Source organism: Pinus tabuliformis, chromosome J (assembly GCF_031772625.1).
Source record: "Pinus tabuliformis cultivar Carrire ecotype Pingquan chromosome J, CPIR1, whole genome shotgun sequence".
In the NCBI taxonomy this organism is placed as follows: Eukaryota; Viridiplantae; Streptophyta; class Pinopsida; order Pinales; family Pinaceae; genus Pinus; species Pinus tabuliformis.
Genome location: NC_142295.1, coordinates 239,680,821 through 239,697,336, shown reverse-complemented (window position 1 = coordinate 239,697,336; position 16,516 = coordinate 239,680,821). Strand labels below are relative to the sequence as shown.

At 41.6% G+C, this 16,516-nt stretch overlaps 1 protein-coding gene across 1 annotated transcript; it reads left to right on the top strand.

Annotated features, from left to right (window-relative positions):
• The first annotated feature begins 428 nt into the window (after positions 1 to 428).
• On the top strand, positions 429 to 2,335 carry LOC149226633 (patatin-like protein 6). The gene is made up of 2 exons (XM_089375338.1): positions 429 to 1,637; positions 1,825 to 2,335. Exons 1-2 carry the CDS (start codon positions 630 to 632, stop codon positions 2,083 to 2,085), a joined length of 1,269 nt encoding a protein of 422 aa, XP_089231464.1. The 5' UTR covers positions 429 to 629; the 3' UTR covers positions 2,086 to 2,335.
• Positions 2,336 to 16,516: the final 14,181 nt, after the last annotated feature.

Sequence of the window (16,516 nt, the reverse complement as noted above, 5' to 3'; positions counted from 1 at the left end):
GTTTCTTGACGTCAAAATTTTGCTGAACCCTTAATGACAGAAAATTTATGAGGTCACTTAAATTTTTCTGTAAAAATCTATCAGAGATTTTCTCTGGTTTTCATGTCATTAACTGGGTTAGAACACCACAACTACCCCCTTGCCATTAGGAGCCCTAATTAGTGCGGCCAGCGCGGACCTCAGGTTAGGTACCTGACTCCTGTGCCGGTTAAATGTGTGTGAGTCATAATTCGACGGGAAATTAATCACTTCTTTACCGTTCGGTTGAATTAAAAACAGAGCGCACGTACAAAGCAAAGCACACGAGGGTGTGCATACCAGCCCACCCGAGACTATGGTTACAGTTTACCGCGGTGCGGTTAGTGCTTGAGTGGGAGAGTCGGTGGAGTTCCGGGCATCTCTCCCACGATTTATTCCAATCTGCGTTATAGATTCGGCTGTCTGCTGGTCTCGGATTACACCAAACCCACAACCCATACATAGCCTTCAATTTCATATAAATTCTGCAACCCCTATGCATATACACGCATCGATTTAGAATTTCTCCTCTACTCATTGCTGCTGCTGATAGAATAGAGGACCCGTCTACGTTTCTTGCCACATTAAGGTTCTTCGAGATAAGTTGAATTATGGAGCTCGGTCTGGAAGGTGGGCATGGCCGACTGAGCTGCGACAGCAACAACCTCAGCTACCAGATTTTTTCGGCGTTGGAGAACAATTTTTTGTTCGGCTGCGACTGGGAAAAGGAGAGGTTGCCTGGTGGAAAGGTCCGCATTCTGAGCATCGATGGTGGGGGAATGCGAGGCATCGTAGCGGGGCGCACACTGGCGTATCTGGAAGAGGCCCTGCAGAAGAAAACCGGTGATTCCGAGGCCCGAATTGCCGATTTCTTTGATGTGGTAATTGGCACCGGCGTTGGAGGACTCATCGCCACCATGCTCTTCGCCAATGACGGCAGCGGCCGCCCGCTTTGCCGGGCGGAAGAAGTGTGGAGGCTGCTGGCGGAGGAGGGGCGCAGGATGTTCAAGCCAACGTCGGGAGGGATCTTGGCTAAATTCCGGCGGAAGGGCGCCAATTTCTCCGGCAAGAGCATGGAACGTGTCCTGAAGCGCCTTTTCTCCGCCAAGGACGGGCGGAGCTTGACTCTCAAGGACACGCTGAAGCCAATATTGATTCCCTGCTACGATCTGTCCAGCGCTGCCCCCTTCCTATTCTCCCGGGCGGATGCACTCGAGACCGACAACTTTGACTTTCGTTTGTGGGAAATCTGTCGGGCAGCGGCGGCGGTGCCTGGTTTCTTTGAGCCCGTGCAGTTGAGCTCGGTGGACGGTCAGACAATCTGTACGGCGATCGACGCGGGATTGGTAATGAGCAATCCCACGGTGGCGGCCATAACGCATGTTGTGCATAACAAGCAGGAGTTTCCGTTGGTGGTAGGCGTTGAGGATTTGCTGGTGTTGTCCGTGGGAACGGGGCAGTTTGATCGGGCTTACAATTACGAGAAGGTGAGGAGATGGGGTGCCGACCAGTGGGCTAAACCGGTCATTACAATTGTGGGAGATGGAATTTCCGACACTGTCGATCACGCAATCAGCATGGCATTCGGCCAAAGCAGGCGCAATTACGTCCGGATTCAGGTAACCTAATAGTTGACAGTCGTCTATAATTTTTGAGGTTAAAAGGAAATATATAAAGTGCATTGTAACTTTTTGTCCGAGACGACAAATTTCAAGGCCGCACTTTGCAATGGCTTCTGCCGACCATTTTTCTATTTATTTTCCTTTTGCCCTTTACTGAGCAAGACGTTGGTTATGGGATATACAGAGCAACGGATTCACAGAAAAATGCGTGGGCGACACGGACGATCCGAGCGAGGCAAACGTGAAGATGCTGCTGAATTTTGCAGACAGCATTCTGAAGCAGAAGGGCGTGGAGTCTGTCCCTTTCGGAGGAAAACGAAAGCTCTCCCTCAGCAATGCAGAGCGACTCGAATGGTTTGCGGAAGAGCTCATTTGTGAGCAGCGATCGAGACTTTCGAGGCCGATTCCGACCATAGTACTGAAGCAAGCGACTCGTAGCCACTAACGACTCTGTGTGCTTAACACCATAACCAGTCTCATCATTCTTATAAATTAACAGCGTTCCTTAATAGGATTTGCAAGCAGTAATGGCCGCTGGCTTGCGATCAAATGTGACATCCAAGCATAGCTGTGCTGTTTCGTGTGTGTATATAATCATCTCTTAATCTGCCGATGATGCCAGCAGAAAGAAATCCTCCATCTTTCATTATGCGAGGGCACAGAATGTAACTATTTACTGGCTAAGTTGATTTCTGAGGGTTTTTGTATATTGATAGTTTGTTTTCTTTTATCTTTTATTTAATATTTAATATTTTATTTTTAAATAAACTGTAATATTAAGAGAAATCCAACATCATGCAAGTTAATAGTACTAACTTGTATAAAAACACACTAAATTAAATGAACTTTAATTTAAATATTAAATTAATAAATAGAATATATCCAACATTATTACCGAATGGAATAATTTGGATTACCGGATCAAATTTTCTGACTGGCACTCTCAGAACAATAGTGAGAGAATATCCAAAAGCTTACAACCTAAATCCAATATACTAATATATATAATTTATACAAAAACATCCAATATCCAATAACCTGACAGCTAAATATATTAATAAATGTAATTTATATATACAAATCTAATTAAATAGATAATTTAATACTAATAAATATAATTTATATATACGAATCTAAATTAAATAGATGACTCTATTCTAAACTAACAGTCAACATGAGGAAAATTAATATTTTGCAATTATAAATATATAATTTTAATAAAAAATTGATTTTTTTAATAATAAAATTAATAATTTTATTATAATTTAAACTAAAAAATCTAAATGTGTGATAAAAATTATTTAATCACATTTCATTTAAAATAAATAAAAGGCTAAACCAATGAGCCATTAATTTTTCATATTAAAAATATGAAATGACCACTTCAGCTTTTCCGATGAGAATAAAATAGAACGTTTCAGTGTGCTATAAAGTTGCACGGCTTAAAATCACTTTGTTTTTAAAATGTAAGATATATTAATTAAAGTTGAGAGATATGGGAAGTATACATTGTTCTTATTATCCTTATCTTCTTGATTGTAAGGAATATTTCATAGTTTAATGAACAGCAACGAGGTTAAATATTTTAGTTTTATTTATCTGAATTAAAAATGTTCTTGAAATTTACAGTATATTCATTATTATAAATTCAACTTGGTGTCAAAGGATGTTCGTATTGTGGTACTTTACTTTTTCGTTGTAAAGAGGGGGTCAGCATTTTGGCACGTGAAATCCAGTTAGGAGTGAAGTTGAGAAGCGATCTCGTCAAAGTAGAGCTATCTTTGGGTTGGCGCCGTTGCCTTTTGTCAAGTTGTGCCGACGGAAAATAAATGGCCCTTAAAAGCCTTAGGTTGTCGGTACCTGCAAACATACTACCAATTTCTTGTGATTGAAAATCCAAGAAAGGGCGTTGCCTCTCCCAAAATACTATCGATTTATCGTGACGCAAGAGCCGAATGAATGAATCATGGTTGTGGCCATGTGGCAGAAGATTTAGAGTTGAACGAGATTTCCATAGAATGTTTTTATAAGTTGTAAGATAGATGTAGAGTGAGTGAATATGGTTTAACGTTAAGTGGAGAAGTTTGGATTTATCAATTTTATGGTCGTGGTCTGATTAAGTGGAGAAATTTGAACCTATCAATTTTATGGTCTAATCCAAAATAAAACTATCATAATCTAATCCCAATCAAAACTATATACACTTAAAAACTGCTCTAATAATATCTTTAAATACAATAAAAGTAACAGTCTTCGAAAACAGGTTGAGTTTACAACAAATTTGGTCTATTTCTAGACGTTTGTTACTTAATAAAGTTCGGAATAAAAAAATTCAAGATACTTACCTGCCAAATTTAAAAAGCAGCCTATGTCTTAGATTGAAGTAAAATATGTTTAATGTTTGATGGCATGTTTACGGAGTTATGTATGTCATAACGTTTTCAAAAGAATGTGTCTAGTTTTCCTCATCTCTTTTGAGGCAAGGAAAGATTCAAATGGTGATGATTATAATTTTGATGTGGGGTATATCGTTTTTTAGTGTGGTCTTTTTTTTCTAATGATGTGGGGTATATTGTTTTTATTGTAGCTTTATTCAATGTTGAACTATAATAAAGTGCAAGAAAGTTTAAAATTAATTTTTTATATATAAAAATATTATGTTTATTGAAATTTTTATATAACATATTTATTATATATAAAAAATTGATAGATATATATATGATTATCATTAATGTTTTTATTAGAAATTAAATTAACAAAAAGTAAAATGAAATTTTAGAAACTAAAGATTTTATTTAAATGTAAATTTTATTGAAAAAACATTGTGTTTAAAGTTGTGATTGTAGTTTTTAGTAAATTGTTATGATGAGACAGTTAATATTAAAAAATAAGATTTTCTAGTCACGCTGTTGCTACTTGCATTAATGGAAAAGGGGAGGGAGCGTGCCACCCCGCCTGTCACACCCTTACACTGGTGGTGATCTTTCAACCACACTATAGGAGGTGCAGCACCACCGACTATTTTCTTTTTAACAATACTAACGATCGTGGACTACGCCTTACTTCTATACTTAGAATATTTTTCAAGTACTAAGTACAATATTTCTTTAAACACACAGGGGAAACTTTCACATCATTAATATATTATCACTATTAACATTCAAATGCACAGCGAAATATCATGGGAGGGGAAACTACCTGTAAGTATGAGTCTGTCCATATTAACAATGATAATATTTAGATTTATACATAAACACTACAATGGAGGGAAACCCCAAGTTTCTCCTCTTACTTGCAAAATCTAACTTTCTTGCATAGTTGTGTAACCTCGCCCAACCACCGGGCAAAGTCACCCGAGTTGCTGCCCAACTCGTGCACTTGTCACACAATCCAAGCGCCGTTCAACTGTGGTGTCAAATGTGCACACCTACCTGTCGTTCACCCCGAGCACACTTCATGCACCCGCTCATTTCGTCATTTCGTCCGCCCATCATCGTTCACCCATGCCTGGTTCACCTGTTCACTGGTGCCCTCGTTCGTCGCACGATCTTTCATTTCGTTCGAGCGCGCCCAACACGACTGCCCAACTTGTCGTTGTTTCATTCGGGCGCACCTATCGCAACTGCTTGTCGCATGCCCAACTCGCCAACCAAACGCGCTACTGCGGGCTCATTTCACCCGTCGTGTCGTCCCGCCCAGGTGCATCCACCCGACCGCCCGTTGCACATGATCCGCATTCGCACCAACTCGCCAACCGGTCATCACGCCTAGCTCGCTCGCCTGATGACCCTCATTCAGCCTGTGCGTGCGCGCCCTGCCGAGCTCGCCTTCCGGCACTCGTTCACAACACGCCGACACTTGCCAACTCTTGCTCGATGGTTGACACAACCCGTGTCTGTCTGCCCGGCGCTCCGTGTGCGCCCACCCAAGTGGTTACTCGACCCGCGCTACCAACTCGACCCGCTTACCTATTTTCCAACCTGCCTGCGGCTTGCACATCTTGCGGCCACCCACTGGTTCGCCTAACTCTCCGGCTAGAGTGCTTTGGCCCCTATGTCCATCTGCACCTCTACCTAATTTCAGAACACTCAAGCTAGCTCGCACTTCTTCTTGAGGTGAAGACTTGTTCGCCCTTGCTTCATTTCCAAACTCCATCAAGCCATTTGCATACTTATACACTTCGTCTGCCCTTGTGGTCACGTCGGCCCATGCCAGCCAACCCACCAATTCAGCATTTAATCTGTTTTCCGCACGTCGGCCCATGGCTGGGGCACCCCCACCTGGGACCACCTCGACATATAAACCTCCATCCAAACAGTTAGCCATTTTTCCATCAAACAGCTTCGCGTTTTCTCCTGCAGCTACCCAGCTCATCCGTGCTCCATCGTCGTGCGGCCTTGCCCCAGTCATCCGCAGCTCGGGGGCCTTACATCCTCCCCAACTCAAAGTCTTTGTCGTCCTCGACAAATATTCATCCCAGCAACCATCCGCTGCCAAGATAACCATCCACACAACTGTGTATACAGGTAATCCAGATGTCCACTACTCAACCTGCTTCACGCCATAGATATGCCACTGCTCTGCAAGGAATCATGTGTTGGTACCCCTTATGTCGGTGATTAGTTGGGTAGCTAATCCAACCATGCATCGCCTCTATAAGAACTCATGCCCCTACATCGTGATGACTGTCCACTGCATGCTACCTGTCAACCTGTGTCATCTCACCCCTAGATGCCTCCTCAAAGTGTTTGGAGACTCACTGCCATGAGCAGTTAACAATGAGCCTCATCCTCTATGATAGTCTAAGATGATGAGGAGGGAGCAACGCCTGAAGGCTCTTCCTCACTAATCAACTCAATCCACCTATCCGGATCCTCCACTTCCATTCTCTACAAGTATGCCTACCGATCTTCCATATGAACATTCGGTTTCACATACTCTTCGTCATCGTCATCCTCCACCGCTTCCAGCCTCTTAGATAGATCCAAGATGCTATCTGACAATGTCCTAATAACCTGTGACTGCTCCATAATCTTTGCCTCTGCAAGAGACAATCGCTTACAGATTTCTTCATCTCGCTTCCCATTCTCCATATTCATTGTTGTCAACTTACATTCAGGCTTAGTTACTCCCAAGGTTGGTACACCAATGGGTACATCCTCTTGTCCGTTGTAAATGTACAGTGTCTTCATATGGAGAACAATCATAACATCAAATTCCTTCATGAATTCTATGCCCAGTACAGCCTCATAGTCATCTATTCGCACCATTGTGAAATCGACTTTCCCCGTCCTTTCACCAAGTGTCACATCCACTTTTTCAGCCACACCAATCACAAAATCCAAAGGATAATTCACTGTCTTCATTTGTGCCTGCACCGGTAGAAACTTTGGCCCAATCCTTCTCATAGTATCCTCGCTCATAAAGTTGTGAGTTGCGCCACTATCCACCATAGTAAGCACAACAACACTCCCAACCTTCATTTCGACATACTCCAATTTGTTTCCTTCCGGGTCTCTCCTCGAGATAGCTTCCATAGCCATTGTAGCTCCTAGAATCTGCATAACTCCTACAAAAGTTTCCTCTTTCTTCTTCACATTGGATTGTGCCAAGGCAGCCACCTTTGGTCTTGAAGGACAATTCTTCACCATGTGTGGTTCGTTGCATATCCAACACTTCAACGGTTTCTTCATCTTCGACTTGTCATTTGATCTCGAAGTGTCCTCTTTCATAGTCTTTTCCTTCGGTTTGTCATACTTCTTCTTCTTCTCATCAGAACCCTCATCGTAGTGTTCCACCAAACAATCCACAACAGCAAATGCCTCCTCAAGTGTCTTAATATTTTGCCTCCTCTTCATTCCGCGCCCAAGTTTTCAGACCTATGATGAAGTTGAATACCTTATCTCTTTCCACCATGTCTAGAAGTTCCAAAACTACACTTGATAACTCTTGCTGATATGCCTGCAGACTTCCCATTTGCTTTATATACTTTATCTTCATCCTTGCATCCCATGTTTCGTCTTGTGGACTGAAGTGGTTTTGCAAAGCCTTCTTCATGTCATCCCACGAAGTTATGTCTTCAACATTGCCATTGGCAATCTGATCCATCCTCCTTCACCACCACATCTTAGCATCCTTCGTCAGGAATTGAGTAGCTACCTTCACTTTGGTTTCCTCATTGGATAATCCCAAACGCTCCAAGTACTATTCCATATCCCATAGAAAGTTAACAAGAGTTTTCGCACTCCTTGTCTCGTCATAAGAATCTGGCTCTTCGACTTTGACATGAGTCACACCTCCACCTGAGTTGTGTCTTCAAAACTGCGATCTCATTCATAGCATCGTCAAGAGCTTGTTGCAATTTCAAGATTTCGGCCAAACCTTGACCCATTGCTTCACCAATATTCTTGACTTCTTATTTTGTTTGCGTATACTCCCATTCCGTATACTCGTATCGAACCTTGAGGTCTTTAAGTTACTCCTTCAACTTCGCATAGCCTTCATGAGCTTGCATGTTCTCGGCCTTCATCGAAGCCATATTGGAACCCAATTCTTCCATACGATCCAATACCCTGTTAAGGAAAGATTCTCTAGCACCTTGGCTAAATTCACCTGTCATCACCTCAGGTTCTTCCGCCATTTCTACCATCTGCTTCCTTTATGATCTAGTATAGACCATAAACTACAAACCTGAACCACCTGTCAAGTCTTGAATCACCAAAGCCCGTGGAATACGGACCTCTAATACCAACTGTCATGCCCCTACACTGGGGGTGATCTTTCAACCGCACTATAGGAGGTGCGGCACCACCGACCCTTTTCTTTTTAACAACACTAACGATCGTGGACTACGCGTTACTTCTATACTTAGAATATTTTTCAAGTACTAAGTACAATATTTCTTTAAACACATAGTGGAAACTTTCACATTATTAACATATTATCACTATTAACATTCAAATGCACAACGGAATATCATGGGAGGTGCAACTCCCTGTAAGTATGAGTCTGCCTGTATTAACAATGATAATATTCAGATTTACACATACACTTTACAATGGATGGAAGCCCCAAGTTTCTCCTCTTACTTGCAAAATCTAACTTTCCTGCACTGTCGTGCAGCCTCGCCCAACCACTGGGAAAATTCATACAAGCTACTACCCAACTCGTGCACTTATCGCACAATCCGAGCGCCTGTTCAACCGTCGTGTCAAATGTGCACACCTACTTTTCGTTCACCCCGGGCACACTTCATCGCACCTGCTCATTTCGTCGTTTCGTCGTGTCACTCGTCGTCGTTCACCCATTCACTAGCGCCCTTGCCCGTCACACGATCTTTCGTTTCATTCGGGCGCGCCCACTGCGACTGCCAAACTCGTCGTTCTTTCGTTCAGGCATGCCTATCGGAACCACCGGTCGCATGCCCAACTCGCCAACCAAATGCACTACCGCCGGCTCGTTTTTCCCGTCGTGTCACCCCGCCCGGCCACATCCACCCAACTGCCTGTTGCACACGACTCGTGTTTGCACCAACTCGCCAAACGGTCACCACGCCCAGCTCGCTCGCCCAACGACCCTCGTTTAGCTTGTGCATGCGCGCCCTACGAGCTCGCCTTCCGGTGCCCGTTCACACCACATTTGGTCTTGCCAACTCTTGCCCGCCGGTTGACACAACCCGTGTCTGTTCGCTCGATGCTCCGTGTGCACCTGCCCAAGCGGCTACTCGAACCGCGCTACCAACTCGACCCACCGACTTGATTTCCAACCTACCTGTTTCCTGTGTCTATGCCTACAAGCCTTGCAGCCACCCATCAGTTTGCCTAACTCTACGGCTAGGGTGCTTCGTCCCCTATGTCCGCCTACACCTTGCCGCCTAATTTCAGAACGCTCAAGCTAGCTCGCACTTCTTCTTGAGGTGAAGACTTGTTCGCCCTTGCTTCATTGCCAAACTCCATCAAGCCATCAACATACTTATACACTTTGTCCGCCCTTGTGGTCACATTGGCCCATGCCAACTGACCCACCAATTTGGCATTTAATCTATTTTCCGCACATCGGCCCATGGCTCGGGCGTCCCCACCTAGGACCATCTCGCCATATAAACCTTCGACCAAACACTTAGCCATTTTTCCATCAAACGGCTTCACGTTTTCTCCTGTGGCTACCCAGATCATCCGTGATCCATCGTCATGCGGCCTTGCCCTAGTCATCTGCAGCTCGGGGACCTTACACTCCCTGTCACACCCATAACTTGGTTCTACCCTGGGCATCGTGTATCACGGACAAGAGTAATTTTACTTAACATTTTTTTCTTCTTCCAGACTACGCCTGCCAACTATCTTATTATTATCACAGTGTTCCTTTTTTCTATTATTAACTCGTTATGCGTGGAAAACATAACCAAACAGTGCAACATTACCAATCAAGAGACCAACAACAATATTTCTCTAATTCAACCTTTCATTATCATTTTCAGAATTTTTACAATACTTTATAAGAGGAGGTTTCCCGTGAACAAGCGTAGCCTTCTACTCGATTTTTTGTACAATCGTGACAAACTACATGAATCCCTGCACACTAACATGACTTCTACACGCTGTCGTGACCTCTGCATATTTTCGTTACCTCTATACACCATCGTGACCACTACTATGCACTGTCTTGACTTGCTGCATGCTACCGTGACTTTTTCACGTTGCCACTACAATGTTGTGACTCTGCCCGCAAGGCAGGCGCATGCCGAAGTCACCAGACTCAATTCAGACTTCGTTCAAGTTTTTGCGACAATACACCTTTCGACTATTGACACTTCGATCTATCAAAGATTATACTCTACGATTGTTCGATGATCCCATCGACCAACGCATCTGCCATACTTATAGGACTCCCGCTGAATGGTATTACAAAGGGTCGTGTCACTTGGGGCGTCGTCCCCTCCAAGTCGACTTGCCCACCAGTTGTAACACGCCCCTTATGCCATATACATGAGTCAGCTTGTCGCACTTTTGCCCATCGACCACACACACAGGTTGACCTGTCGCAACACCTCCACTCAATCTTACTTTAACATGGGTGCTACGACCGGTTGGTATGTCTTCGCACTCGTTCGGTTGACCCACGCTCGAGTGTGGGCGTCATGCCTGCGTGTGCACCCACGGTCGTGCGCTCCCCCGTCATATTTAAACAAAATCATGTCTCACTTATAACAGGTCTTTGCCTTGCATTTTTCCTTTAACCGAACATTCATTGGGCACACTCTCCATTCGCATGCCTTTAACTGAATGTTCATCAGGAACACTCTCCATCCGCAAGCCTTCAAGCGCACACGACACTTAGGCGAGTCACGAGTACGGGAATGCCCATGATGTATGACGGGCATGCAGATGTAGTGGCAGGTGCCCGGCGCACCCGCCACTACATTTGCATGCCCGTCGCACATCACGGGTGTGCCCGTACCCATGACTCGCCTAAGTTTTGTGTGCGCTTGGTTGGGCGCCCGACTCACCCAAGGGTGGTGATGCCGACTCGAGGTCATGACATCCTCCCCCACCACGAGTCATTACCATCCTCGACATTCCAATCAATCGTGCCAACTCGTCATTAAACTCTGCAATCTCCTTCTTCCATCTCCATAGTGAATCCTTTGTTTCCCAACCACTCTCCTCCAGTGCATCCTTCCACTGAACGAAGAACTCCCTCCTCGCGACACTCCCAACTCATGTAGTTCTGAGATCTAAGATCTTGTCTAGAACTAAGTTTGGTCTGTCCACAATCATGGCTGGTCTCCTCGGTGGTGTTGTCCTCTCAGCATGATGTGCATCAAGTCTACATCTCTTGATTTAACTCATATGGAACACAGGATGTTTCGAACATATGTGGTTCGATAGCTCCATCTCATAAGAAACTTCCCCAGCTCACTTCTTCACCCTAAATGGTCTTCATACTTCCTCGTCAAAGATCTCGCAGTCCCTTTCAATGGTTGAAACTGATCTCTAGTGATCCTCATAAAAACCATGTCCCTAACATCAAAATGTGTGTCCCTCCTATCCTTATCTGCCCATTTCTTCATTCTCCCAGTTGCATCGTGTAGCTGCACCTATGCTTAATTCCAAAGACTCTTCCCATGCTGTAAAAAATATCTTCGCATGTGGACTCCTAAGGAATCCTCTCGATCACGTGGTGTTTAGAGCAATTGACCAGTATCAGTCCATTAACCAACTCAAATGGACTATACCTGGTTGCGAAACTCTTCTGCAAGTTGTAGACAAAATGAGCCACATCTAAGAGTTCAAGCCAATTCCTTTGATTAGTGCTCACATAATGTCTCAAGTAGTCCTCCAGCAGTGTGCTGATTCATTCAGTATGCCCATCTATTTGTGGATGGTAATTCGAAATATGCAACAGCTCTGTCCCGACCAACCTAAAAATATGGTCCAAAATATGCCTGTAAAACACGGATCTCGGTCATAAACGATACTCAAAGGGACTCCCCAATACTTTGTAATATTCTTGAAGAATAACTTAGCAATATTATCGACTCCACAATATATCTTCGTCGGAATGAAGACAACATAATTGGAAAAATGATCCACAACGACCATAATCCCATTATACCCCTGCACCTACAATAACTGAGTGATGAAGTCCCCATAAAAACTCTCATCCAAGGTCTCTCCGGAATCAGAAAAGGCTACAACAATCCTCTCTGTCTCTGGTTATCTAATTTGTCCTGCTAACAAATGATGCATGTATGTACATACTCCTCCACATATTCCCTCATCTTCTACCAAAAGTACCCTCTCTCCAACAATGTTGAAGAACGACGCTGCCCTGGGTGGCCAACCCATGGAGAATCATGGCACTCCTTCAAGAGGTGCCTCCTAAGTCCAGATGACTTCGGAATGTAAAGTTGGTTCCCATATAAAAAGATTCCATCTCATAGGAAAAACTTCATAGTTTTCCCCTCCTTCACCCGCTTCAGAATGCGCTTCACCTGAATATTTTTCTCCACATTGGCACATAGTCTACTTTGCATCTCATCGATCATATGAACTCGAATTCTAGTTCGTTTAGCATGGTATTCCACCTCCTCCAATTGAGGGCCTAACTGTCCCTTCCAATTGAGGGCATCTTCAACTACATTAAGTCTACTTGGACTATACTCAATAGTCATGTCGCATTCTGCCAAGAAGTCCTGCGACAATCCTGCTTCACTAACAAATTCTGTTGAGATGCAAAATAACTTGTTGCAAGGTTGTCAGTCTTGACAATGAATGGCTTCCCAATCAAATAGCGTCGACATACCATTAAACAGTGGATGATTGCAGTCATCTCCTTCTCATGAACTGAATATCATCGCTCTCTATCTTGCAACTTTCGACTCTCATATGCCATCAGATGTCCATCCTGCATGAGCACTCCCCCAATTGCAAAATCAGAAGCATCCATGTGCACCTCAAATGATCTCTCAAAATCTGGTAGCTTCAGTATCGGTGTTGTAACCATCCTCCTCTTTAACTCATCAAATGTTGCATGGCATCTCTTTGTCCAATTCCATCGCTTATCGTTCTTCAAAAGATTTGTCAGTGCTATGTACAGTCACCTTGGAATAACCTTGTACAAGCTTCCGTTAGTAGTTTGTCATCCCTACGAAGAATCTCATATCATGGAAATTCTTCGGTTCAGCCCAATCCTCAATCATCTACACCCTGCTCAGCTCCATTCGTATGTGACCTTGACCCACTATGTTTCCAAGGAACGCTGAGAGAACATACAATTTTACTTCTTCAAGAAAACCGATTCCTTCTCAGTGCCTCAAATACCAAAGCGAAGTGCTTCTTATGATCCTCCATGTTATGACTGAACACCACGATGTCACCCAAGTATACCACTACGAACAAATCCAAATATGGATGCAAGACATTGTTCATCAACACAGAAAAAAGTAGCAGGAGCGTTGCACGACCCGAATGGCATGACAAGGAACTCAAAACTCCCATATCTTGTCACTATTGTGGTTTTCTTCTCATCGCCTTCTGTTATCCACACCTGACAATACCCATGCCTCAAATCGAGATTTGAAAACACTAGGGCTTTCAACACAAGCTTATCAAAGCAATTTACACCAGTGGCAAAGGATATATGTTCTTTATCATCTGCTTATTCAGTGCATGATAATCACAACACATCCATAACTCATTTGTGTCTTTCTTCTTCTGAAACAACACTGGAGCACCATATCGGGACCTTGAAGGTCATATGAAGACTACATCAGCGAATTCCTTCAATTAGCGCTTCTACTCCTCCAATTCGGGTCCTGACAAACGATAAGGAGCTTTTGCTAGTGGTTGCTTCCCTGACTCTATATCAATGTTATGGTCCACTGCACGTCTCGGTGGTAGTACTTTCGACAACTTGTGTTGAAAATTGCAACAAGAAATGTTGAACATGGCATTAAGAAAATCTTAATTTAATTTTTTCCTTTAAATTAGGAATAAAATTGTAATTCCACATCACATGACAACTTGTATTAGTTAATTTGACTTAGTTGGCTCAGTTAATTTTTGTTAAGTGTCTAACTTGAGTCATGTAGAGTATCCCCTACATTATAGGAGCCCTGGTTGAGTTTATTTGAGTTGTAAATAATTAATTCAGTTTAACTGAGTTAAAGTCAGTTAAACTAGTTCCAACTGTTGGAGGAACTAGTGGGAGCCCTAGGAGTGGGGTATTGCCTGTAGTGATCAACCAACTAACTCATGATTCACTCATAAATAACTCATGCATGTCATATCTGAGAGTTACCCAGTTGAGATTGTAGTTCAGGGACAATGTACTATCAGTTTTATAATCATCCGGATTGTACAGGTGGCGCATGCAATCAGAGGAAGGCCTATGATGGATTGCACAATTCCAATTGAGGAATTTCCCTAATTAATAGGGGGCTAATTCCCAAAGAAACAATGCAAGGAAATATGGACTTGGGAAAGCAATAAATTGGTTAAGTATTGGCCTAGGCTTATCTAGGGACCTGTGAGACAGATAAAGATAGTGCAGAGGTTACTCGGGCTTAAGCAAATCATAGTAATATTCTCATATTTTCTAACTAATGCATGTTAATGTGTATCACTTTTTCCCTTTTTGTGGCAAAGAAGTTTTATAAAAATAAATGGAGTTGGAATGTTTACTCTTAAATTTACAAAATCATCAAAAATTAGGTGGTGGAAAAAGAAGACAAAACATGTCAATTTAAATTCAATTTCATGTCATATTTTTTTCTAAAATTTAATATATAATTTTTATCTAATTTATTCATTTTCTTTAAAAGATATCATTAATATTTTACAGCAATTTTTAAGTAGTGACAAAACTGCCACCCCCCATTTCTCTATTGATTTATGTTTTTTAATTCCAATTTCTTTGAGAGATGTGTTGTAGACATTCTAAAGATTGCTAAACAAATTTAAAAATAAAAAGTAAGCATATTTTTTAATTATTATTAAAATACTAGTAAAAATGATCATATTTTCGTATATATAAAACCGCGACCCAAGAAACTACCTTTTCAAGTTTATAAAATCAATTTTTTTTAATAGAATTTTGAAAATAACATATAACAAAATGTTAAAATTATTTTTTGAAAATTTTTAAAATATATTTTATATTTTTTATAATAAAATTTTTAATTATATTATAATAACGTATTTTATATTATTCAAAATATAATATATAAAATTATTTGATTAGAAATTCTACTTCTATTTTTATATATATTTTTAAAGAGTTTTAGCATTTCATTTAACTTTACATAAAGTTATTTATATTTTGTGAAAGATTAACCATAGTTTTTACCAATATTTACTATCAGTTGACTTATTTGCAAATTTAGTATTTACTTTTTATAACATTATTTATATTTTTAAAACCCATTAAATAGGTTCACTATAGCTTTTACCAAAATTTATTGTGAGTTAGCTTTGTTACAAATTTAACATTTATTTTTTTATAATTAACAAGTATGAAACTCAACTCGTTTAATTGATATTTTTATATTATTTTTTTTTTATCTTTTTTCATTTCAGTACTTTTTTGCTTTTGCCATATAATGAGACACATTAACATGCTTTTACCCAACAGGGGTTTTAGGTTGTGGCTTTCCCAGGAAATCATTGTGTAATGTGTTGATTGAATTCTTTATCTTGTATGCTTCATGATTTCACAATTGTTTAATTGTTTCCGCTGATGAGTAGAGTAGATTCAAGTCTATTGTTTTGGTAAATTATAATTAGGAGTTTGAATATACAAGGAATTTTTGCATGGTATTAGAGTAGAAATCACTCTAGAAGAGGAGAATATGAGTTTGTCTTTTGTAGGTGAAATCGAAATTGCAGTATCATTCTTTAGAGTCAGTAGGATGTTGTTCTACAGATTGAAACTCAAATATGTCATTAAGGGTAGTACGAACTATATTGCTTGGAAAGATAGGATGGAGACAGTGTTGGAAGAAAATGAGCTTATGGAATTCATAGAAAAAGTTATCGATAAGCCTCTAGCAGTTGATGCTCAAGATCAGGCAGAGTGTAGAAAATGTGTTGCAAAGGCGAGAAATATTATCCTATAAGGAGTTCAAGATCATATTGTCTCTAACCTCCACGGTAAGGAGACTCCATATGCAATGTGGAAGGCCTTGACATATCTGTTTCAAAAAAATAGTGACCACAAGAAGCTGGCCCTGAAGGACAAACTTGGAAAAATCAAGATGGAGAAGGGAAAAATAATACCAAAGTACTTGACCAAGTTCACCCAATGTTGGGATGAGATTGGAAGTGTTGGTGTTACAGTTACTGAAGATGATCTGGTCAGCCTAGCACTTCTAGGCC